This window comes from Herpailurus yagouaroundi, unplaced genomic scaffold, assembly GCF_014898765.1.
Source record: "Herpailurus yagouaroundi ecotype Mexico unplaced genomic scaffold, PumYag 67383, whole genome shotgun sequence".
Taxonomy (NCBI): domain Eukaryota; kingdom Metazoa; phylum Chordata; class Mammalia; order Carnivora; family Felidae; genus Herpailurus; species Herpailurus yagouaroundi.
Window position 1 is genome coordinate 303,910 of NW_024420199.1, and position 15,521 is coordinate 319,430.

The window sequence follows — 15,521 nt, forward strand, 5'->3', positions numbered from 1 at the left end:
AATCCAAAGCAGGCTCCAGGCTCTGAGCTGTCATCACAGAGCCCGACGTGGGGCCCAAACTCACAAGGCATGAGATCACGACCTGAGCCGAAGTTGGATGCCCAACCGGCTGAGCCACCCAGGCACCCTTAAGTTGTTATTTTAATTCTAGTTAGCTAACAGGCAGTGTTATATTAGTTTCAGGTGTACAGTATAGTAATTCAATAGTTCCATACTTTCCCTGAGCTCATCACAAGTGCACTCCTTAATTTCCATCACCGGTTTAACCCAACACCCACCCACCTCCCCTCTGGTAACCACCAAATTGTTCTCTATACTTATCTGTTTCTTGCTTTGACTCTCTCTCTCTCTCTCTCTCTCTCTCTCTCTCTCTCTCTCATTTTTTCCTTTGCTTGTTTATTTTGTTTCTTAAATTCCATATTGAGTGAAATCATATGTTTTTTGTCCTTCTCTGTCCAACTTACTTTACTTGGCATTATACTCTCTAGTTCCATCCATGCTTCAAATGGCAAGATTTCACTCTTTTTAATGGATGAATAATATTCCATTGTATGTGTGTGTATACACACACACACACACATCTATATGTCTATATCTATATCTATATCTATATATCACATCTTCTTTAACCATTTATTAATGGATGGACACTTCAGCTGCTTCCATATCTCAGCTATTTAAGTAATACTGCTATAAACATAGGGGTGCATGTGTCCCTTTGAATTAGTGTTTTTGTATTCTTTGGGTAAATGACAAGTAGTGCAATTGCTGGATCATAAGGTAGTTCTATTTTTAACTTTTTAAGGAACTTCCACACTGTTTTCCACAGTGGCATGTGCTTTCTTCTTTCATTGCAGAGAAGGGGTGAAGAATCCAGTGAAATGGAGCAGATTTCAATCATTGAAAGGTTCCCTTATCCCTTCCAGGTAGGGTATTTTCTCTCACCAGCTCTCAAAGGTACCTGTAATGTAATAATTAGGGATGGGGTGCAGGGCACAGTGAAGAATACTAGGTCCCAGTGAACAGAAGTTGAGGTGGATAAGGACACTCAAGTGAGAAATGACACTGACATGGGCTAAGAGTGTTTTTTTTTTTTTTCTGTTTTCCCAATTTAACACAGTACCTTTTAGTCCCTACACCTCAAAGAGAATCCATAATGGCAGTAATTGTATTATGGTGTGTCTTGTCTATGGTAACTACATTAAGAAAGATGCTCTGTTGAGTGAGCATTTCACTTCCTTCTGGTTCTGCCTATCTGTCTAATGGTGGTCATGTGGGTTGAAAAGACAGAAAAGGGGAGGGAAGGAGTAGTATTAGGAAGTTCAGTATGGGGAAGGCTTATTAGACTTATACATAAACCTAAATTCTATTCAAGTCTGAAATAACTGAAAAGCCACATAGATATCTGTTTCATAGGTGCATTTTAATCCATGAGGGAGAGCAAGAGCTTCAGATTCAACCTTCAGTTTGGCTTGCTTACATCCTGAAAACTCTGTAGGTCATATGTTGTGAATATAGCAGCCTCTGCAAACAGTGAAAGCCAGAAAAGGAAGTGGAAAGTCTCAGGGGAGGGGGCTTTCTGTCATGGATTTATGAGCACAGCAAGACTAACAAGCAAAAAGAAAAATTTGCAAGGATCTTGTTCACATCCTTGACTGTATCAAAATTTACAAAACCTATGAAGGAGGAGTGTTTTAGACATCGTTTTTACTACTGTTGTTTTTCAACAAGATGATGTTGTTTGGCTGGGCTAGTGGATAATACCATTAATTAATTCAAATTAATTTACATTTGATTTCAGAATCCAATATGTAATGTCTGTGAGGATTGGAACCACATGTTTCATGCACCTCTACAATACCAAACACAATGCCTTGTACATGTGAAGTTTTTAAAAAATACTGTTTGATTTTATGACAATGCTTAATATATACTTTACTCTTTTTGAAGTAAATATATACTTTACTCTTTTGTGGTTCCAAACTTGGTTTATTTTGACAATGGGAGGCCACTAGGGCATGGGAGGAAAATTAGCTCTGAGTTAAAATTTTGTTACATATTATAATCCATATATACCGATGAAGAATTCTCTCCTATACAAACACAAAGTTTAATAAGATCATAACATATTTTTTGTTGGATAAACACAAATCCTGTCTCCATCATGAGTAGATGGAAATATTATGAACTATGTTTACACACAAATTGAAACACAGGTCAAGAGGATCTAGGACCATTTAAAAAGCTAAGAGCCCCTAAGTCCTACTACCCTGGATATTAATTTGTTCAGGAATTTATCAGACAGCTCACATGACCCCAGCTCCACTGCTGACTGAAGACCCCAACTTTCTTTGTTTTCCACTATGAATATACAAAGTTGTAGCTTAAGATTATTTCTTTCAAAAATTTTCTTCTTTTTTCTGAATCCTAACTGCTGAAGTCTGTGTGTCCATTGCCTCAGGTTGTATATGATGAAGGGCCTCTTTATGTCTTTTCCCCAACTGAAGAACTGAGGAAGCGTTGGATTCATCAGCTCAAAAATGGTGAGAATTATTTTGAAAATAAACTAGTTTTCACAGAAAGAAGGGAAAAAAGGAGAGGGAGAGGGAGAGAAGAAGAGAGAAAGGAGCAGGGGGACAGGGAAAGAGAGATGGAGGGAGGGAGAAAAGGAGAGACTAAAGAAGAATGGATGGAAGGAGGGAGGTGACAGAGAAAAAAGAGAAGAGGTGGAAGAGACAAAAGGAAAGAGAGGAGGGAGGCGGGAAGGAGGAAGACAGGGAGGGAGGAAGGAAAGAAGACGATAAATTGTATTTTATCCAATATTAGTGATACAATTGAGTTATTAAACTCCTTTCCTTCCAGTATATGAATAAAAGATAATGTACAAGACAAAGAGTTTCAATGCAGTTCCACCATTATCTCTCTAGTGCAATTCTGTAGTTGTAGGCACCTCTATTTCCCTATCTATAAAATAGTCCCACTCTTTCCACCAACTATAAGGGTGGTATGGCATTCAATGGTTATTGCAATATTTCAAATCCTAACTATAAAATATCTAGTTCCCAAAACTTAGATGATTATGAGAATGCTTGAAGTCAGAGCAGAGAAGCTTCTTCCAAGCCCTCTTCTGCCACTAATAAACTGGGTGACCTCTAGCAAGTAGGCCAACAAGCTCCTTTTGAAGCTTAGTTTCTTCTTCTGGAATAGAAATAATAATGGTACCTGCCATACCTACCTCCAGGGTTGTCTTAATGATCAAATGATATAATGTTTATGAAAACACATGAAAAACTATAAAACACTGTATAGGAAAGCATGGTACATCTCTTTCATGGGTAAATATTTTCTAAGGAACTATTTCATGTTCCTTGTTTTGTGAGGACTTAAACTTGCATAGTTTCAGCATTTCACAAAGACCATACAACATGCTCAGATAAACTTGACTCTAAAGTCTTGCAGCACAGGATGCATGCACACATATTTGTGTGTATATATAGCCACATGTCAAGTGACTGAGAGATTAACTGGTTGAGTTGACATCAGGAAAGGCTGCCTAGAGAAACAGGAAGGATGGCAGACTGATAACAGCATGGTTGGGTTATTGCACGACAGCCCTTTTTGTTAACATTTAGATTCTGATATTCGGTGGCTCACCATACCACCCTTATTCACTCCCTTGAGTGCAAGTCTGATTGGCCAAAATAAAAATCACCAAATCTTTCAAGCTGAAAGAGGAGAGGAGAAAGGAAGAAAGGGGTCATTTATTGTATTCTTGCTATGTGCCATACACCAAGCTAGGTACCTTATATTTATTGTCTCATTTAATTCTCACAGCAACCTTGGGTTAAAACAACAATAATAGGGGTGCCTGGGTGGCTCAGTCGGTTAAGTGTCCAACTCTTGGTTTCGGCTCAGGTCATGATTTGGCAGTTCATGAGTTTGAGCCCTGAATCGGGCTCTGTGCTGGCAGCTCAGAGCCTGCTTAGGAATCTTTCTCTCCCTCCCTTTCTCTGCCCCTCCCTGGCGTGTGCTGTCTCTCTCTCTCTCAAAACAAATAAATAACTAAAAAATAAACTTTAAAAATAAAAAAATAACAACGCTTAATAAGCACTTATTATGTACCAGGCTCTGTGCCAAGTGCTTCAAATGTACTAGCTTTTAATTCTCATGATAAGTTTATGAAGTATGTATTATTCCCCTATTTATAGATGAGGGAACTGAGGTTCAAAGAGGTTCAGTAACCTGCTCATGGTCACATTCATGGGCACACTTGATGGTAAAGCCTGGATTTTTACCATATCCCTAGGTCTGAATGATTCCAGAGCCTAAGTTTAGTACATAGTTTCATGCTGGTTTGTTCTCAAGCCCAGAAGTTATACCTGTAGTTAGCTGCAAGATATTCTAGAGTAAGGCCATGTTGAGATGGCAAATTGGTGATATCTTATACCACAAAGTCCAGTTCTTGGGATTTTTTGGGGGGGCATGTTTTGAGGTAAGAGGCCTGCTTTAGCCCTAGGGGTACAAAATGAGCACACAGAAGGCATATATGTTTGTATTTCTTTGGTTTCTCTCCACAGTGCCTAATACAATGACTTGAATGCAGAAAGGGACCAATGGTTATGCTCACTGATTTTTCTGTAAGAGTATACAACCACCACTAACTAGGGCTCCATGTTGATGGACAGCTAGGAGTTAGTTTGGAAATAGGGGAAAGTGGGACATACTGAGCAAGAACCAGAAGAGAAAAAAAAGTGACACATGCAAGTTAGTAACTCCCTTACACTTAAACTACTAATTTCAAAACCAGTCATAAGTTAGCCTAACAAATATTTACTGAGTGTCCACTATATTCAAGGTATTAGCAACGACTGAATATCCAGTGTGTGGGGCGCCTGGGTAGCTCAGTCCGTTAAGGGTCTGACTCTTGATTTTGGCTCAGGTCATGATCTCACAGTTTGCGAGATTGAGCCCGGTGTTGGGCTCTACACTGGCACTGCAGAGTCTGCTTGGGATTGTTTCTCTCTCCCTCTCTCTCTGCCCATCTCCTGTTTGAGCTCTCTCTCTCTCTCTCTTTCTCTCTCCTCTCTGTCTCTCTCTCTCAAAATAAATAAATAATCATTAAGAAAATAAAAAAAAGAATATCCAGCTTGTAAACTTGGCTTATTAACTCAAATGGCAAACTTATAATGCTGATTATGCACTACTATTAAGGTTCATTAGGTAAGTAAAACTACAACAACAGTAAAAATAAAGCCAAAACAAATAGAAAACACTACCATTTGAGTTGGGTTATTAGTGTGGATAGGTAGTGTGGGAAGGTACAATTTTGCCTTTTCTTCTCTTGTGTTTCTGAAGACATTTCATTTCCAGTTGTTCTACACCTGGGTGTATGTCTTCTTGAACCTGCTTGGGCTGACAATATGACCCAAAAAAGTAGGCAACTTGCAACAAAATACCATAGTTGCTGGGGGATTTAGGTGCAAGTCGTAACAATACCAAGACAGCCCCAGGTTCTGCAATGCCAATTGTGAGATAATCTAGGAGGCATAAAGTCCTACTCTAGGGATAAGTTATCCCACTGTAGGATAAAATGCAGCAGTTGAAAATCACAGGCATGAGAAGGAGACTTCATCTGAGTACTGGCTACCTCTGCAGGGTTATTGGCTATTAAAGTGCCTGAGGGAGCCTTCTGAGGTCCTGGATCAGAGTGGTGGTTAAATGGTTGTAGACAAATGTGGCTAGTTGTATATCTTAGATTGCACACTTCATTAGGTGTAAGTTATACCTCCATTAAAATTTTTTTTTCAACGTTTATTTATTTTTGGGACAGAGAGAGACAGAGCATGAACGGGGGAGGGGCAGAGAGAGAGGGAGACACAGAATCGGAAACAGGCTCCAAGCTCCGAGCCATCAGCCCAGAGCCTGACGCGGGGCTCGAACTCACGGACCGCGAGATCGTGACCTGGCTGAAGTCGGACGCTTAACCGACTGCGCCACCCAGGCGCCCCATATACCTCCATTTAAAAGTAGGGCTTCAGGTACCCCATATCCAGCTGCCTTCTTTTTTCAGTGGCACTTTCCATGCAGAGGTTGTATCCCTGAGGACTTGGGCTCTCTCCTTCCATTTCCTTGAACACAACAGTGGGCACTTTAATGTTATAGCACCACAGATATGTGTCTACATTCACTCTAGAATATTGGTTTGGACAAGCTTAATAGATCCTCTCCTAATTGCAACTTCAAAAATAAGCAAAAGTCCTGATCTCACCAAAAATGAAAGAAAGAGTGGCATTGACAAAACTGCGACAACTAATATAGGGAGGAAGAACTCATTCATAATGAAACAGAATTTTAGACATTATCCTGATAAATATGAACATGAGAGACCAGCCCATCAAGTACTTGGAGAAAGTGCACCAACCATTAGTGCTTCCCAGACAGAGTTGGCCCTATGCATTGGTGAAGTAGTCTTTCCTGGCCCTCTCACTTGGACACTGCCTTAGTTCAGGCTGTAATAAAAAATACCATAGACCAGGTGGCTTAAACAAAAAACGTTGATTTATCACCATTCTGGAATCTGGGGAGTCCAAGATCAATATGCCAGTGGATTTGGTTTCTGGTGAGAACCCTCTGCCTGGCTTGCAGAATGGCCACTTTCTCCCTCTGTTTTCCTATGGCAGAGAGAGACAGAATCTCTCTTGTCTCTTCTTATAAGGGCACTAATCCCATCATGAGAACTCCATTCTTATGACCTAATTACCTCCCTAAGCCTCCATCTCCTAATACTATCGCATTGAGTGGCTTCCTCATATGAATTTCAAGGCAGGGGGGGCATAAACATTTAGTCCATAACAGATGAATGTTTTTGAAATTCCCTCCTAGGTAGCTGGAAATACCAGTTCTGGATTAGCCAGCAAGAGAAAGGGTGTCATCTTCAAGGGACACTGTAAGAGGCAGGCATTATTTAGCAATGTAGGGTGAGTTCTTAATGAGTCTTCTGTAGGGAGAGAGGGCAGAAAGCATTATGTGCCTTCATCCGCATATTAGCATAGCTTCGTTTTGTAGAGCAGCCAGTTATTGGTTAAGAATTCTGGTCTGCCAGTGTGCAGGCCTGCACCAGAGGGCCTTCAAATCCCTGGGTGAAGAGTAATGGTGGGAGGACAGAGGGGCAGAGAATGGAGGTAGTGAGAGTGATCAGTCCTGGCTGACATCTGGAATGTTGTTCAGAATTGCCAGTGCCTGGTAATAATAAAAGACAGACTTTTGGTTGGTTTTACTAGTGTTTTAAAATTCTCTAGAGACAATGCAGCCCCTTAGCTTGCACCTCCATCTGACTAGGTCCCACCACCCTGTACCTGGTACGATGGTGAAGGGGAGTGCTGAGAAAGTAAAGGATGAGGTTAAGCAGGGAACAGTGGTTAGAAGTCCTCCAATCCATGTTTAGAAAAGCATCACAATAGTACTTTAAAAAAACCAGCACTTTTGTTAATTTGCCTGTGAAATGCACCTGGCCACCAGAAGCTTCTAGGCTTCCCTCAAAGTCTTAAGTGAATGAATGGAGTGAGACTAGCAAGCTCTTAAGGACTTGAGTTGGTCTCTACAGAGGAAAAATTTCCCTTGTTTTTTTAAAAATTTTTAATATTTATATATTTTTGAGATAGAGAGAGACAGAGCATGAGCAGGGAAGGGGCAGAGAGAGAGGGAGACACAGAATCTGAAGCAGGCTCCAGGCTCTGAGCTGTCAGCACAGAGCCTGACGTGGGGCTCGAACTCGTCAACTGCAAGATCATGACCTGAGCCGAAGTTGGACGTTCAACCAGCTGAGCCACCCAGGCACCCCTGCCTTGTTTTTATCTTAAAAAAAAAAAAAAAAGTTACATGGGCTTCTCCTTAGCAGTAAAGGCTGAAATGTGCAAGTCCTCAAATGTGCATATTTTTAGACCAGCCAAAGTCTTTTTGTCCCAATGATAGCTATTGTCAATTATTTCAGTTGTCTTGGCTCTATCTGTTATCTGACAACTTGATCCCATGGATGACTTATCTAATTGACTTCATGCTCAGGTTCTTGAGATGCCACAGTATTAAAAACAGTAATACCAATTCCTCCTATCTGCAAACCACTCTATTCTTTGCAAAGTACTTTGGCTTCTGGGAGACATTTTGAACCTCATGACTCTGTGAAGGAAATGGAGGTGCTGTGTTTATCTCCCACAATGAGCTGAACCCACCTTGGTGGCCCTAGGAAGACCGGAACCATGTTTATTCTAGAGGCAGAATCACTCCATTTGCTCCTGAGCTCCATTCTATTGTCTATTCTATGAACATGGAAAGCCTGATGCAGATAATCTCACTAAAGTAGGTATCTCTAAAAGACCACTCAGGTAGCTGGGACATTGGCATGTTGAGAACTGGAGCGAGTTTGGCATGGGCTTATTGTTTCCTGTATCTGGAAAAGAACACCATAATCAACACGTTGCCTTACAGGAATATTGTAATGGTTACTGGGAAAACAGAGAACATATATATTTTGTTGTTGTTGTTCTTGGGCTCTGGACACATAGATATTCTTACCACCATAGTCAGGAGATAGTCATCATGAGAGACCACTGAAGAGGACTGCACAAGAACTCTCCAGGGACAGGGATATGAGCCAACTGGTCCTGAGGAAGGGGCAGTTGTTTGGAGCTCACCACTAACCTTAGTCAAAGAGGAAAACATGCAAATGGTGGATTCTTTGGAATTTCAGATGTGATCTCTTTCTCTCTCTCTCCCATTACAGTAATCCGGTACAACAGTGATCTGGCACAGAAATACCATCCTTGCTTCTGGATCGATGGGCAGTATCTCTGCTGCTCTCAGACAGCCAAAAATGCTATGGGCTGCCAAATTTTGGAGAATAGGAATGGAAGTAAGAGATCTCATCAATATAACTTCTCCCTCTTTTGACCCTATCCACCACCCTTTCAAGAGTCTGTCAAACCCAGGTTTGTACATTTTGCCCACTGCACAAAGGGGCCTGGGAGAGGGGTTTAGCTGGGGCCGAAATCCTGCTGGCACTCTGCTGTCCAAGCTGTGCAACCTGGTACAGGGCTGTACGCACTTAGACTTTTTATAACTTTCCTAAAGGTAATGTATACAAAAGCTAAGTTCCTAATCAAATCTGTCCCTGGGCCCTTTCCTAAGATGCATTCTATATCAAAACTGGTTTCTTACTTTGTAGGTTTAAAACCTGGGAGTTCTCACCGAAAGACGAAAAAGCCCCTTCCTCCCACACCTGAGGAGGACCAGGTATACAGAGAAATTGGTGCTGCTACTGTTTAAATAGAAACTTACAGGGGCACCTGGGTAGCTCAGTCGGTAGAGCATGTGACTCTTGATCTTGGGGTCATGAGTTCAAGCCCCATGTTGGGTGTAGAGATTAATTTAAAAATAAAATTAAAAATTAAAAAAAGAGAAACTTACAGTCACACCCTGAAAGCACACTAGTCTTAGAACTCCCAGGGGACTTAGTAATGTTAATTGGTGTTCTTGAGGAAACATGGGATTTGTCCTAATTAGGACTTCCTATTCAGTGGTAAGATAGAGCGCTATTGCAAAGCTCTTGGCAATGATTTAATCCAATCACCTCTTTAAAACAAAACAAAGCCTGATATTTTTAAGTGAAAAATATTTTCAAACATAGAGTTGTAAGAATTTAACAGTGAAAACCCATATACCCAATACTTGATCCTACCACTAGTATATTATTATTGATTTTTTGGTTACTTTTTGAAATCTAAAAACCTCTTTCTCATATTTTATGAGTAAGCAGGGCTGGAGTTATTATGCTCATTTTACAAACAAGGAAACTAAGATTTGGAGCCACTTAGTAGATCCATGTACTTGTTTAATGCCAAGGTTTCTAGATCATGACTGTTCATGGTTTTTGTCTGGGAAGTTTTAAAAATACTGGTGCCTGGGTCCCATCCCCAGATATGTTGACACTATTGATATAGGAAACAGCCTATGATTATTAGCCACTCTCTAGATGATTCTGATATGCAGGCTGAGAAGCCAGCATAGATACTTGAAAACTGGTTGAATAAATGCTGAATAAACATTTTTTTAAATTCCTGATTTAGGTTAGACTGGTGTCTCTAGTAAGCCTGAGAGTTGGGGGAGAAGAGGAGAGGGCTTGATATCTAGCCAAAATCCCCTACTTTTTCCTCCTCAACTACACAGATCTTGAAAAAGCCTCTGCCCCCTGAGCCAACAGCAGCACCTGCCTCTACAAGTGAGCTGAAAAAGGTTGTAGCCCTTTATGATTATATGCCAATGAATGCAAATGATCTACAGCTACGAAAGGGTGATGAGTATTTTATCCTGGAGGAGAGCAACTTACCCTGGTGGAGAGCGCGGGATAAAAATGGGTGAGTCCACTCCAGCCCTTCTGGAGCCTTGTGCCCACCTTCTCCACACACATGCAAAATCTTGCAGCATGATTCCCCCGTTCAGTATCCCAATCAGAAGTTGTTCTTCCCACACCAAAGTGACTATGCTGTCCTGCCAAGTACTTCCCAGAGTGCAGCTCTACTTGTGGCCACCTCTCGGAGCCTACAAGGTATGGCCCATATGTTGTCATGCGCATATAATCAGCGCTGCACATGCAGAAGCTACACACTTCACTGGCTTAGCCATGCATCCGTGACATGATCCTCTTTGAGGGAGGAATGTGGTTTATATACCTCCATTTGAGATCTGTTCTGAGCCGGGGGATACAGGCATATGAATCTGTATCCCCCGCCCCTGCCAGGATGGGAAGTACTGGATGATATACCACACTGTCTCCTCTACAGGCAGGAAGGCTACATCCCTAGTAACTATGTCACCGAAGCAGAAGACTCCATAGAAATGTATGAGTGAGTATGCTTATGTTCCCAGCACACAGTCTTCCCAGACCAATGGAATATAATGTATACATTCTTATACTTTCAGTAAAATTTTTATTTTAAGATACTTACTAAAGCCACTGCCAACTGGGTCAAATGATGCCACCACCCTAAGTCAGTGGGTATGTCTTACCCTCACCCCAAACACTCTTTTCTTATGAGAGCTGGAGAGGTCATCACACAACGTCACCTACCCAAATTCAGAAGAACCATTCAAAGAAAAGTATTTGACAATTTGATAAGAAAGGGTGAAAACGGCAAACTTCTGTTGTTTTCCTTTCTCCCTAATCATGTAAATGGATTATCCTTGAATGTCCTGTCCCTAATCCCTTCCTTGAACCCCTTTGCCTTTTGTCCTGTGCTCTTCATTTCCAACCAGTCTTTGGGAAAGGGATGCTGTGTGCTATGCACATGATAGGTACTCAATAAATAGGAGTTGATTGAACTGACTGAACCACTGGCATAGACGAGCCGTGAAAAGTGCTCTAACCTCTAAGCTGCTAACCCTGTGGCCTAAGAGCCACTGAAGCATTCTCCCTTTACAGGTGGTATTCTAAACACATGACTCGGAGTCAAGCTGAGCAACTGCTAAAGCAAGAGGTAAGTGTGTGACCACAGGCAAATGGCATTCTCCTTGCACAACAAGTGAGGGCTTGCTTCTATCTGTCACCTCAAGGCAAGGCAGTGTCAAGGCTGTCATTTTATTTGGGAGGGGTCTCAATTACACTTTTCAGTATCAAAAGCAATGAGGCTGCAGCTCAAACATGGAACTTGGCGGTAAAATCAAGGCTTCAGTTTTCTCTCAGGTTTTGGCAGGTGGGATGCAGGTGTGAGCACCACTTCCTCCTTAAAGTCAGCTTCTTTTTCATTGTTTCAGGGGAAAGAAGGAGGTTTCATTGTCAGAGACTCCAGCAAAGCAGGAAAATATACTGTGTCTGTGTTTGCTAAATCTACAGGGTGAGCATTACTGTTCCAAGGCCCTGGGGACAAAGGGGAGAGGTTCTTTAATAGTGTGCCTCTCCTACTACCTGTGTGCCTTAAACTCAAAATTCACTTTACTTTGGGTCCTGCTGACCTTTGTTCTCAAGTTGCTGACTCAGCACCCACTTCCTTAGGGACTCTCAAGGGGTGATACGCCATTATGTTGTGTGTTCCACACCTCAGAGCCAGTATTACCTGGCTGAGAAGCACCTTTTCAGCACCATCCCTGAACTCATTAACTACCATCAGCATAACTCTGCAGGTGAGTATCAGGGGTACCAGAGAAGAAGGGTGTGACAAGAACCAGTAGAAGCAATTCAGGACAAAGTGGTGAGGGGACAAAAAGCCTCACAAAGCAGTGAAAATTAGCTGTGAAAGAAAACCCTTATGATGCTGGGTAGAGGTCAAGTAAAGAGGCAGTCAAAGGCAGACTTTACACCCAGTACAGACTGACTTCTTATTTGGTGACTGAATCTCAGTGGTAAGGAAAGACATAGAAGATACTGGTAACTAATAAATCAGCAAGTATTCATTGAGTTCCTATTGTGTCCTCAGCAGTTTTCTTGATACTGGAGGAGAACACAGTAATTAGTCAAGGTCCTTGCCCTCAAAGAACATACAGATTAGAAAATATCAGAAGACAGTTTCTAAGTCTGGTAGACATTTGAAAACCTGGGAGATTGGTGAGGGCATGAATACATTGAGAAGACTTGTTGCTGTCTGCTATCCCCATGCAAGGCAGTGTCAAGGCTATAATTTTATGGGGTCCCAATTACACTTTTCAGTATCAAAAGCAGAAGTAGAATGTGAGCTAAGCCTGGGCTTGGAGGTGGGGATATATTTAGTTGGGGAGTGTATTTCAATTAGTATTTATCTCTTTTTTTCTGAAAATCCTTTTGTGAAAGGAGAAACTTGCAGAAAAATTTGGGCTCGTGAAGATCTTCTGGGATTCAAAATGTACCAGAAAGATAAATATCAGAAGTGTAAGGCTTTAAGCGAGGGTGTGTATGACATCCCACCTCCTACACTGCACCAGCAGCATGACCCTCTTTGTATGTTTCAGGACTCATATCTAGGCTCAAATATCCAGTGTCTCAACAAAACAAGAATGCACCTTCCACTGCAGGCCTGGGCTACGGTAACTTCTTATTTCTCTAGGGTAGGGTGGACTGATCAGTTGCAAGGACCACCTTTGGCAGACCCAATTAGACCTTGCAGCACATTGTTCTGCACCAGCTGCCTCAAGGAAGATTAAAACAAAGCCAAACAAGTTATTTAATAATTCTTCTTGCCCTGGTGGCTCCTACTGGGACTGCAAAAACAGATCCATAAAGGGATTATTTTTTAATTGTGGTAAAAAAAATAACCATAAAGGAATTTTAACAGATTGTCTAGTTTCTCCTTCCTTTATGGCTAATTGGCACCTAAAATTCCAATTCCTTCAACCAGTAACCACCCTGTCCCTGAGATTTTCCCAGGCAAAGAGACATTAGTACTCCTGAACATTTCCTTTTTACCACTTGCCTATTACTACCCCTAGTAGAGATTCTTATCTATTGTAGGAATTATACATACATGACTCCCAAAGAATTGTATCAAGGCTTTGTTGTTATAGGATCATGGGAAATCGATCCAAAGGACCTGACCTTCTTAAAGGAGCTGGGGACTGGACAATTTGGGGTAGTGAAATATGGGAAATGGAGAGGCCAGTATGATGTGGCCATCAAGATGATCAAAGAAGGCTCCATGTCCGAGGATGAGTTCATTGAAGAAGCCAAAGTCATGATGTGAGTTACAGCCCAAACTCAATTCTCAATCCAGTTGCTGGAGTCTAGGAATTATCAGGACTGTTTCCACTGTGGCTTAAGGTGACTTAGAGTAGGAGAGATTTGGGACCAGGGCCTGAGGTCAGTCTTTGATTGGTGGGAATACTAACTGCTGAGGTAATCATTTATTTATCTTAGATATTGGTTGATAATAGTGTTGATCACAGGGTTGTACCATCTCAGTAGCATTTAAGGATAAATGTGAAAAATGAACATTTCAAAAGGAAGACTGATTCTGATTACCCTTATTATTCAGTTAGCCCTGGGCTTATTTTCTGCTCTATTGACAGGCTTCAAATCCCTCTCTACTCTCACATATTAGGCATATTTGTGGTTTAGGGTGGGAAGGAGGAAAGTCAACTTGTTATCATGGTCCCTTACCTGATACTCCCAGGCCAACTCTTTTCCTCTCCAGCCCCTTTCTGATTAGTATGCAGAGCCAGAAAGGGAGGACTGGTTTGTTGCCTCTCCTGTAGGAATCTTTCCCATGAGAAGCTGGTACAGTTGTATGGCGTCTGTACCAAGCAGCGCCCCATCTTCATCATCACTGAGTACATGGCCAATGGCTGCCTCCTGAACTACCTGAGGGAAATGCGCCACCGCCTCCAGACTCAGCAGCTGCTGGAGATGTGCAAGGATGTCTGTGAAGCCATGGAATACCTGGAGTCAAAGCAATTTCTTCACCGAGACCTGGTAGGACCTCAGAAGGATTGGCCTGGGACCAAGGACCGAGGGGGTGAAAGTAGCAGAGGAATATATATAGTACATGGATGACGAGGGTTGCTGGAATCATCATTTCAGTTTTATCTAGAAGGCATTAACAGTTAGGTGAACCTATGCTCCAGTGGTCAACCAGTCAAGGATCTCTAGCCCCAACACAAGTTCTGCCATGGTGGTAGCTAGAGCTGTCACTCACTCGCATCCCCTACCACAGCAAGTAAAAATGGTGGGGTCCTTCAGGACAGAAGGGCAACCCTGCTTCCCATTGGGGCTGCTCCTGGCACAGAACCTCATTTGGTTACATCAGAGTACATTTGTACATTTGGGTGCATTTGTTCTTTTATAAAAAAAATGTTGTATGTTACTTAGCAAACACTTAAAAACACATTTAAAAAAAAAAACTGAGGGCACCTGGGTGGCTCAATGGATTAAGCATCTGACTCTTGATTTCATCTCAGGTCATGATTTCACGGCTTGGGCGTTCAAACCCCACATCAGGCTCTGTGCTGAGAGCGCGGAGCCTTTTTGGGATTCTCTCCCCGCCCCCTGCCCCTACCCTGCTTGTGCTCGCGCTCTCTCTCTCTCTCTCTCAAAATAAATAAATAAACATAAAAAGTGTTTTCATTAAAAATAAAAACTGAATTTCCAGCTTGTCTTGAAAATCTTGACCATCTTGAAACACCAGGCCCATTCTCACAGACCATGCTAACAGTCAACTGGTGCTGAGGAACAGCTACCTCCTTCAGACCAACTGCATGCCTTGCATTTTCCTGCAATCTACCCTCCCCACTTCACTCTCTCATTTTGCCTGTGCCTGCCTGGCCTCTAGAGGCATCAGAGTTTGTGCCACTGCTTATTTCAGGGAGCCCAAGGCTCAAATTGTCTTAGCCCACTGGCAGAAAAGCAAACCAAACAAAACAAACTTGCCTTCTGTTTTCCCTAATTCTCTCAACATTTTGGTAGAGGAAGAGGTGTCATGGAATCATCACTGTGAATGGAATCATTCTGCATGCCCTCAATGTTTTACTTATGTCTACATAGCAGGTTGCTTTAGATGTATGGGAAA

The 15,521-nt window shown here is 42.0% G+C and overlaps 1 protein-coding gene across 2 annotated transcripts in view; it reads left to right on the plus strand.

Annotated features, from left to right (window-relative positions):
* BTK (Bruton tyrosine kinase) overlaps positions 1-15,521 on the plus strand; it is a 32,201-nt gene that overhangs the window by 11,642 nt on the left and 5,038 nt on the right. For both annotated transcript variants that reach the window (XM_040467225.1, XM_040467224.1), the window contains exons 4-15: positions 858-926; positions 2,462-2,543; positions 8,780-8,908; positions 9,221-9,288; positions 10,222-10,409; positions 10,836-10,898; positions 11,474-11,528; positions 11,806-11,885; positions 12,044-12,171; positions 12,973-13,047; positions 13,525-13,696; positions 14,212-14,428. In XM_040467225.1, the coding sequence (XP_040323159.1) occupies positions 858-926; positions 2,462-2,543; positions 8,780-8,908; positions 9,221-9,288; positions 10,222-10,409; positions 10,836-10,898; positions 11,474-11,528; positions 11,806-11,885; positions 12,044-12,171; positions 12,973-13,047; positions 13,525-13,696; positions 14,212-14,428 (1,326 nt within the window). The remainder of the gene's footprint in view (positions 1-857; positions 927-2,461; positions 2,544-8,779; positions 8,909-9,220; positions 9,289-10,221; positions 10,410-10,835; positions 10,899-11,473; positions 11,529-11,805; positions 11,886-12,043; positions 12,172-12,972; positions 13,048-13,524; positions 13,697-14,211; positions 14,429-15,521) is intronic.